General features: G+C 44.0%; 1 protein-coding gene across 2 annotated transcripts in view; it reads left to right on the top strand.

Annotated features, from left to right (window-relative positions):
- bnipl (BCL2 interacting protein like) overlaps window positions 1–8,338 on the top strand; it is an 8,760-nt gene extending 422 nt beyond the window's left edge. Inside the window, exons 1-9 of one of the 2 annotated variants that reach the window (XM_020618775.1) lie at window positions 7–337; window positions 414–790; window positions 4,584–4,664; window positions 5,824–5,882; window positions 6,050–6,316; window positions 6,535–6,729; window positions 7,198–7,300; window positions 7,560–7,691; window positions 7,899–8,338. In XM_020618775.1, coding sequence (XP_020474431.1) covers window positions 4,624–4,664; window positions 5,824–5,882; window positions 6,050–6,316; window positions 6,535–6,729; window positions 7,198–7,300; window positions 7,560–7,691; window positions 7,899–8,049 — 948 coding nt within the window. In that variant the 5' untranslated portion in view covers window positions 7–337; window positions 414–790; window positions 4,584–4,623 and the 3' untranslated portion in view covers window positions 8,050–8,338. Of the gene's footprint in view, window positions 1–6; window positions 338–413; window positions 791–4,583; window positions 4,665–5,823; window positions 5,883–6,049; window positions 6,317–6,534; window positions 6,730–7,197; window positions 7,301–7,559; window positions 7,692–7,898 lie in introns of those variants that run through there. The other variant, XM_020618774.1, reaches the window with a different exon arrangement.
- Window positions 8,339–9,359: the final 1,021 nt, after the last annotated feature.

The following is a 9,359-nucleotide window of genomic DNA, read 5'->3' as shown; positions in this document are numbered from 1 at the left end:
AGTGATGTCTGCTGACTTCCTGTCTGCTGTGGTGTCTCGGTCCAAATCCACATTTGTTTCATCGTGTTTGCAGCAATTTTTTTTGTCCTTCGCAGTAACCCGAGGTCATGTGACAGGAAGTTGGTGGCTGACTTGTTTCCAGGCCTAGACATGTGATGAGTTTTAAAAGTGTCCTCTGCTGATTTATATGCCCCCTCCTGGAAAGGTTATTAAAATGATCTCTGCAGCAGAAGCAGAGACGTCATCCTCTTTTCTGTCAAAACCTGGCATCTCAGTTACCTGCACCCCTGACAGTCAGATGCTGAATCGAGCTCAGTTTCACCAGTACCACCTGCAGGTATGGTCAGCTCACATCTTTCTGAAACCACACCCTCCACCCCAAGGTTTTTTTTTTTTACTTTTCTGGTCTTCAGATCTGCCTCATGCCAAGTCCTGTCAAACTCACCTGGAACCTCTTCAGGGAGTTCTAGAACCACCCGAAGAATGGCCGAACCTTTCTCACAAATCCTGGAATTGCCCCATACACTACTTGAACCTCTTTAAGCACCCCTGGTACCTCCTCAGCCTTTTCTGGAACCTCTTCAAGCACTCATGGGAACCATATCACTGAGAACCCTGGAAATTCCTCTAACTTTTTACCTTCTCAAGAATCACTGAATCTGAGTGCCCCTTTAGAACCCTGGAAGCTGTTCACCCTCTCTTGGAATCTCTTTAAGCACTTATGGTCATCAAGAGCCCCAGAACTTCCTCAAGAATCCTGGAACCTGCTGTAGACCATCACCCTGGAAAGGTAAGAGCTCAGGAAGAACACAGTCTGGATTTTTCAGTTCTGTTTTGTCCAGTCATACAGTGGAAATCATCACAGTGGAAATGTTTCCATATCAGTTCAGTTCAGTTCAGTTTTATTTGTATAGCACCAATTCACAACAACAATCATCTCAGGGCATTTTACAAAGTAAGGTATAGACCTTACTGTTATTATTGTTATTACTATTATTATAGAGAAAAACCCAACAAATCCCTCTTGAGCAGCACTCAGCAACAGTGGGGAGAAAAAACTCTTTAACAGACCTCAGCTCTTGGTGGGCAGCCTTCCGCCTCAACTGGTTGGGGGGAGTGGATAAAGGAAAGAAAAAAGAAAAGCATCAAGACAACAAACACTGGGCAGGTTGATGTGGCCGGTGACTGCTCATTAGAAATGTAGAGCTCCAGAGCCAGCGATCCCTGCAGAAAGGTAGAGGAAGAGAGAGAGATGACACACAATGGGAGATGGGAGACAAGCAGTTAGTGACGCGTAGTAGTGGCATATAGATGGATGGAGAGAGTGGAGAGGAGCTCAGAGCATCATGGAGCACCCCCAGCAGTCTGGGCCTATAGCAGCATAACTAAGGGAAGGCTCAGGGTCACCTGATCCAGCCATAACTATAAGCTTTATCAAAAAAGAACATTTGAAGCCTAATCCTAAAGGTATGACCACCCACCCTTTTCTTTTCACCTGTGACCTCAACACATACAGGTATGGCTACCTGAGTAGGTGTGTCAGATGAAGTCTTCTGCTTCAGTAACAACAGAGGAACAATAGAGCCCCGCCCCTCCTCACCTGCTCAGGTGTGTCTGGGAACAGCCACAATCAGAGCAATCAGACAGGTCTGTTCAGTCTGATCTGATTCAGATTTTATTGGAAGGAGGAGCTGCTCACTGCACTGACTGCATGCCAAACTTCAGAGAGTCACCTGCCAACAGGTGAAAAGTCATCTGACTGCATCTGTCTGTTGAAGAGGAAAACCAGGAGGAGACTTAAAATGACTTAAAGTGAATGGACCCTGGTATTAGAGAGAGCAGGAATTTAGAGATTTGTGTGTGTTTCTTCATGGTGTTATGGGGATGTGCAGGTTTAAATTTTTGCTTTACGGTACAGGTTTGGTTTTAAAGCTAAAGTATAGGGCTAATGTTTGTGACTGAACCTCCAGTCAGCTTTTGTCTCAGAGCTTTTTCTTCTGTAGAGGCTGCTGTTGTCAGCATCATTAGTTTGTCTGTCTGTCTGATCATTTTATTTTCATTTGGAACACAAACAGTTATAAATGTTGTACAGCAAAATCAGTTTTCCTTTGCACTGCCACTTGTAGCCCTAATAGAAAATAATAGTAATAATAAATTCAACATATAAAACTGAAATGTATGTTTCACATCTCTGTGTGCTTTTATACACATGGTGACAAGTGAGAGGAACTTCCTGACTGAGTGGAAACACAAACAGCAGGGTCGCCAATCAATCAACTGATCATTGTCCTGATGATCTGATTGATCGGTTTATTCTCAAAATGTCAAACACTGGGGAAACACTGTGACTCTCCAGAAGCAAAGGTGGTGTCTTTACATCTTGTGACCATCCACCCGATCAGCAGAGACTCAACTGATTCTCATGTCACTTTCTGCTGCTTTTAACCAGTGTTGGAATGGAATATTACCAGTTATGTTTGACTTGGTGGTAAAGCTAACCATTAGCCTGCTGCTAATAAAGCAAGGCAAGCTCTCTGTTCTCTATTAATTTTACTAGATTATGTTTCGGATCATCTGAGAAAGTGAAAAGATACTGACGTTATCAAATGCTATGGGATGGTAGTAGACATGTTGGAGCATTAAACTGAAATTAAAACACTATGTTTGGCTCACTATTAGTGGTGGAACTGCATGCAAACAGCCTGCTGCTAATTACCCAGTCTCCCAGTTCCCTGGCATTAGATTGTTTTAGATTAAATGAGTAAATAAAGAGGTAATGACATGCTGTCAAACTCCCAGCCAGGCTGTAAATATATTTGCGCACTTATCTCTCTTTTATACAGTATTGCTATATAGCTAAACTTTTTTTTCAGGAAAAGCTCTGACTTGTTTATAGCAAAGCATTTTTATATACAAATATAAATATTGAAATTATCTGGAGAGGATCTCTAAGGTTAAAGAAAATAATGGACAGAAGAAATCATGTGGATTTAAAAATCTCAGCAAAAAGACAACATTTAGGTGCTTAACTAAAAGATTCAATGGGGTCCTAATAGTTGGAGAAGCGAGCTTGTGACCACAAGGTGGCCAGTTCAATCCTCGGACAGGCAGCATTACACCTGCTGCCCCACTCTCATCAACACCACTGTGATGCCCTTGAGCAAGGCCCGTAACCCCAGCTGCTTCGATGCAGCTGCTCAGGGGCAGCAGGTCAGACAGTGGTCGTACTGGGCAGCTTCCAGGGGTGGATGAGATCAGGGCGCTCCTGAATAACAAAGGTGGCCTCTGCGCAGACCTATCCTGTCTGAATAAAGGCCTAAATATAAAATTACAGTGAAGATTGGGGAGGGGCTTTGCTGCCTACATTGTAAACAGACTGAGACCAGAAAAGGGGAAAACTGTGTTAAACCAGGATGACTTGAACATCACACTGAGGAAATGAACACAAAGCAACAGTGTAGTGGAGCAGTGTGCTCTGCTGGCAGCTTCATCCAGCCACAGTCTCTTGACAAACTGTGGAAGTGGCAGCTTCAAAGACATGTCCTGAAAGGCTATTGGATTGTTCTGGTGCATACAGTAGGTGTTTAGTTTGGTGTTTTTAAGTTGGTAGGATGTTTTATGTGTTAAATTGAACTTTGTGACTGGGCATTAGATGGGCTCAGAAACATAAGAAACATCAAATGAATGAAGGTGCAGAGCGCAGATGAGCAGGACACCCACACTTGTTTGCCGGACCAATCAGAAAGCCTCGAGTCTGATGTCAGGTTTGAGTTTCACTTCACATTTTATGCAGTTTGTTCTACAGCTCATGAAACTGATAATAGATTAAGACTAGATTTGTGGTTTCCTGATTGTCCCTGAACTCACCATCCTGTCTGATGATGATGATGATGATGTACAGTTACACAGCCCTGCCCTGCTAACATCATAGACCAACATCGGTCAGGTCCAGAGCATAGAAATGATCCAGTTCAGGAGTATTCGTACATGATGAACGACTTGTGAGTGTTATGGGAGAAATCAACCAGTGTGTTATGGTTTATTGAGCCATTGTACATCAAGCACATTAATCAGCAACAGGTTTGTTCAGTCGCACATCAGCACAGGGACTGACCACTATTCAGGGATATCAAGTCCTCATAAGAACAGGGTCCAGCTCTTCATGAGTTGTTGTGTGGTCCCTCTGAGTGTGTTTGAAGACAGAGTCATGTGAAAGTAAACAATCCGCCTTCTAGTTAAAGTGAAGTGAAAGCTACAACCACACGATTGAGGCCTCTGATAGAGCAGCCCAACAGACTGGCTGTTGTCAGAAACACTGTGATCTGCAGGTTGCTCTTAGCACTGAGGGAAACTGGCCTGTCTTTGTTTGGACCATGGTCTTTCCCATTTCATGTAGAAGTCCCTGTAGTTTGTACAGAGAAGAGCTCTTGTTTGTTCTTTTCTGTAACATTGACACATGATCAGAACCATGTTTCTGTTTGAAAGGTCCATTTCTTTATCTTCTGCAAATGTGGGTAAAAGTCTATCTTGGAGTTCACATCTGTCAGCCTCAGCACTGCTGCATTGCTCTTCTGTCCCTGCAGGGCTCCTGCCAAGGCCTCAGGTCTCCCCAGCATCCAGGACATGGAGCTGAGAGAGGAGTGGCAGGACGACGGTTTCCCCAGGTCAGTGCTGACCTTTGACCGCTGGTCTAAAAAGAACCAACATACCAGTATCACTTTACAGACACACCTCACATTACACATGTAGAGATCACATCAACCGTGTCCTCGCTGTGTTTCACATTCTAGTGCTGCGTCCACATCTCAAGCCATCCTGCTTAGTTCTATGTTTTTAGTGCGCTGGTCAAATGGCCCAGTTTCCATCCAAACTGCTGGGTTATGATATGTTCCTTCCAGTTAGGCCTGATTAAAAGATTCTCCATAAATGTCCACCACATGTGAAATGTCCTGGTCTCTCCACTCACCCCATCACTGTCGTCGCTCTCCTCCGTGTTTATTGTTACCGGTCTGTGAGCATCCGAATGATGATGACAGGCCATATGAGCAGAGGAGGAGATGTTAAAACAGCCACATGGATTCTGATCTGACTGTTCTGACAGCACTCACACAGTCAGAGGTAGGATAGGAATCGGGTCTAGGAGCACATACACAGGTGGTCTGGTCTGTTCACACTGCTGTGTACTGAGTCACTGGGAGGGAAACTGCAGCTGTGATGTGGACGCAGACAAACAGCAGCTCAGATTGACACTATCTCTGTTTGCTCTGCTCTCAGTTCAGTTCCTGGTCCACCTTTCGTTTTTTTCTAACAGGAGTTTTTCCTTTTCCAGTTTTCTGCTCATATTTCTGGATGTTTCTGTAGTAGCACAAACACTTTTCTTGTGCTGAGAGGCGGTGTGGAGGATGGAGAGGATATCCATCTTGTTTATGTTAACAGAGCTGTGAGTCAGGAACTCAGCTGAACTCACCTGTGCAGAGCTGGAACAACCTGCGGCCACAGGTGTTTTCAACAAGTGAATGTTTTTAGATGCTGTAATTCTTCACCTGTTCTGAACCTTTGTATTTCAATTCATATTGTTTGATTGAAGCTAAACAGTAATATCCAGACTGTATTTTATTCCATTTACATTTCTTTGTTTCTCTTGGCCTACAATAGTCATAGCACTCAGCATCCAGAGAAGACACTGAGGGCATGTTTCATCATGCTGCTCATCATGTTTTAATCCGGAATGTTTGTGATTAGAGAACTGTCACGGTCCCAGGGTTTTATGTTTGGAAAGCTTGCTGCAATTGAGGTGCTTAAATGGTGTTTGTGTTGGCCCAGGCTGCTCCCAGAGGATTCTGGGAATCCAGAGAGTCCGTCAGGAACAGAGGAGCAACTAGGTAACCCTCAAACTATACAACTTTATTTTTGCCATACAAACCATGAAATGTGACTTTATTAGTGACAAAATATTTATTATTAAAGGGCAAGATTAAATATTTTGAATATTAAAAATGAATGTTTTGTATTAAATATCTCTTTCCCCTGTCCCATCCTTTACCCTCAGACCCGCCTACCAGCCTTGCCCTGTCAGGGACCATTGGGGGCGGAGCTAAGAAACGTCTGGTGGCCCCAACTCTCAGCCTGACCCTGAGTCACAGAAACTCTCAAGATGCGAGTCAAGACGGCTTCTCTGCCGCCGCTCTGTCAGTGACACCGGATGAAACGGCGGATGAAATGCTATCTCTTGATATCAACCTGGAGGCACTGGAAACGCCTTCAGACAGTGAAACAGGGACGCTGCCAGACAGCACACATGAACTTGAGTGGGATGGTGAGGCATCAGCTGACCTTCAATCCCAGCCCTGACCCTTAGACATGTTTTATTTTAGTTTATTTTGTGGTCTTTTGTGTGTCTGTGCTTGTGTTTTGACAGTTTTGTATCAGCTTGTGGTTGCTGTTTGTGCCATTGTTTTGTGGGTTTTTTTTTTTTTTTGCTCTTTGCTATTTTTTCTTTCCTCTGTCTGAAAGATGACCTTTGACCTTTGACAGATGACCTGCCTAGGAGAGGGAGAGACGGGGCTGTGGGCATGACCAGGGGCCCGGGGGAGCATTTTGAAGGTCTGTTGGGACTGGATGAGGTGGACAGCAAGGGGCGCCGCTGGAGGAGGTTCTGCATCTCGGGACAGGAATATCATGTTAACATGAGCGTCTTGGAGCCCTACCTGCAGGTCCTGTCACATGGAGGTCAGGGGTCAAATATTCTACTAACTAATTTAGATTAGGTTAGATTTGATTCAACTTTATTGTCATTACACATGTAGAAGTACAAAGCAACAAAATACAGTTTAGCAACAGTCTAACCAGAAGTGCAATAACAGCAGTGCAGTGTGCAGTATCTACAGTATCTACAGTCAGATCTAATTTACCAATAGATATGTACAATTGATATTTACAGTAGGATATATAAGGTAATATACAATATACAACAGACTTACACTGGTGGTCCTAATAAACTGTCCACTAAGTATTTTTTCATCTTAATTTTCTACAGTTTCGCAGCTGTGGGCTGTATGATCTGGTCGGTTAGCAGCTGTATCACATCTGTTTTTATATTCCCTTCTGTAAATACAATGTTGTTGGTCTCAGTTTTATTTGGTTCTATTTATTACTCCAACGGTAACTCCTCCCTCTCTGTGTGTGATTGTTTGTCAGGTTACTATGGAGATGGGATGAACGCCATTATCATGTTCACTTCCTGTTACCTGCCGGAGAACACAGTGGAGGACTATGGGTATGTCATGGACAACCTGTTCAGGTGAGTGTTTCTGGTTGTCTATTAAACTTTATTAAGACAGAGTATACAAACATAATGTAGTTGTGTCTCTGGGTGAATGAAAAACTAGAAAAAAAGCTAGTTTCTGACAATAATTCACAAGTGTATGCATGGAAATGAGTTCAGGTTTAAGTTTAAGCATTAACTTCAACGCTGACAAGCTGTCTTACGTCTCACTTCACTCTCAAGTCAAAGTAATGAACACCTGGACACAGGTGTAACAGTGTATTTTTACCTGCAGGTACATTGTGGGGACGCTGGACCTGATGGTCTCAGAGAACTACCTGCTGGTCTACCTGTGTGCCATGGCTCCTCGAAACAAACTGCCGGCCATCAAATGGCTCCACCAGTGCTACACCTCCATCAACAGGAGGTATGCTGGTTTCATCTGTTGGGATGGCCCTGGGTGGAGCTGTCACACGCACTATATTTTCTGAATCCGATGGTTGTTTCTCTGAAAAGCTTCAACTGTGTTTCCCATTCAGAAGAAATGAAACATGTTTGTCATTTGTCATAAATGTCGTAAATAAGCTTGTTTCCATGACGACAGCCATGTAATTCCTATTTCCTGCATCTCCAGGTTGAAGAAAGACCTGAAGGGGCTCCTGGTGGTCCATCCTGCCTGGTACATCAAAGCTCTCATCACTTTGGTCAAACCCTTCATCAGGTTTGTACCTGTTCATCTAGGTAACCATAGCAACAGTGCATCACAGCAGTTAAACTACAGGTAACTGTGCCTCAGTGGACATGACCCTGGTTAAACTGACCACACACAAGGGTTTAACATGAAGGATTTAAGTACATCTCACCTCAGTTCCTGTGGTCAGGGGACGGGATGGACTCACAGTGGTCCACACAGAGGCAGTGGCAGATAGGAAACCTTCAGACACCATGAACAACACCTCCACCTACAAAAGCTGGAACCATTGTAAACAACACCAGCCACCTCTCCACTACCTACTGATGCCATGAAAATCTTCAGAAATGTTTTAACAACTCCCTGCAAAGCCACAGTAAACGGTTACCGGCCTTTTTACGTCCAGCACTGCAGCAGTGGGGACTGCACAGAAAGTCACCACCTGTGTCTTATACAGCACAGTGTGTTATTTAAACTGCATGTCTGAATGTGTAAGTATGTCTGCCGGAGTGCCTCAGAACTACACAGTGTAACGTCAAAAGTCCACGGCACAGACACTACTTCCTGCTAACGCTCCCACAGGGCAATGCTCCATGTTGTAAATCAAATCAAATCAAATCAAATTTTATTTGTATAGCGCCAAATCACAACAAAAGTCATCTCAGGACACTTTACAAAGTAAGGTCTAGACCTTACTGTTATCAATATTATTACATAGGGAAAACCCAACAAATCCCCCTTGAGCAAGCACTTGGCGACAGTGAGGAGGAAAAACTCCCTTTAACGGAAGAAACCTCCGACAGACCCTGGCTCTTGGTGGGCAGCCTTCTGCCTCGACCGGTTGGGGTGAGTGGATAGAGGAGAGAGGAAAGAAGAAAAGCAACAAGACACAACAATCAAACACTGATCAGAGACATAGAGCTCCAGGGCCAGGGCAACCTGCAGAAAGGTACAGGGAGAGAGAGAGGACACACTGCGGGAGAGAGGAGACACAAAGTTAGTAAAGTTGTACAGATGTAAAAATTACCATTGCCATGTGTGCACCACTAAACAGTTGTAAACACTTTAAAGTAGACATCTTAAGACACAGATTAGTCATTCTGATAAAGGAAATGCAACACATTTGTAAGGGTAAAATATTGTAAAAGAACTTCTGTCCTGTGAGATCTTGACATTTCTTCCATTAGAGCATGCGAAGGCAGCACCAATCTCTGCCACTCTCTGGCAATGATCACTTAGCATCTGTCGCGGAAAAACACCTAGTAACATCTGCATGGTTGCATGTCAGTGCCCAGGTAGCAACACGTTAGCTGCTGCTGCTCACCACATGGAACATGTTGCTAACACCTTAGTGAATACACACCTGTATATCACTTACTGCTGTCTGCACAGCAGTTCACCTTT

This window comes from Monopterus albus, unplaced genomic scaffold (assembly GCF_001952655.1).
Source record: "Monopterus albus unplaced genomic scaffold, M_albus_1.0 scaffold209.1, whole genome shotgun sequence".
Taxonomy (NCBI): Eukaryota; Metazoa; Chordata; class Actinopteri; order Synbranchiformes; family Synbranchidae; genus Monopterus; species Monopterus albus.
Note: the sequence above shows the minus strand (reverse complement) of the source record. Positions and strands in the feature narration are given on the sequence as shown.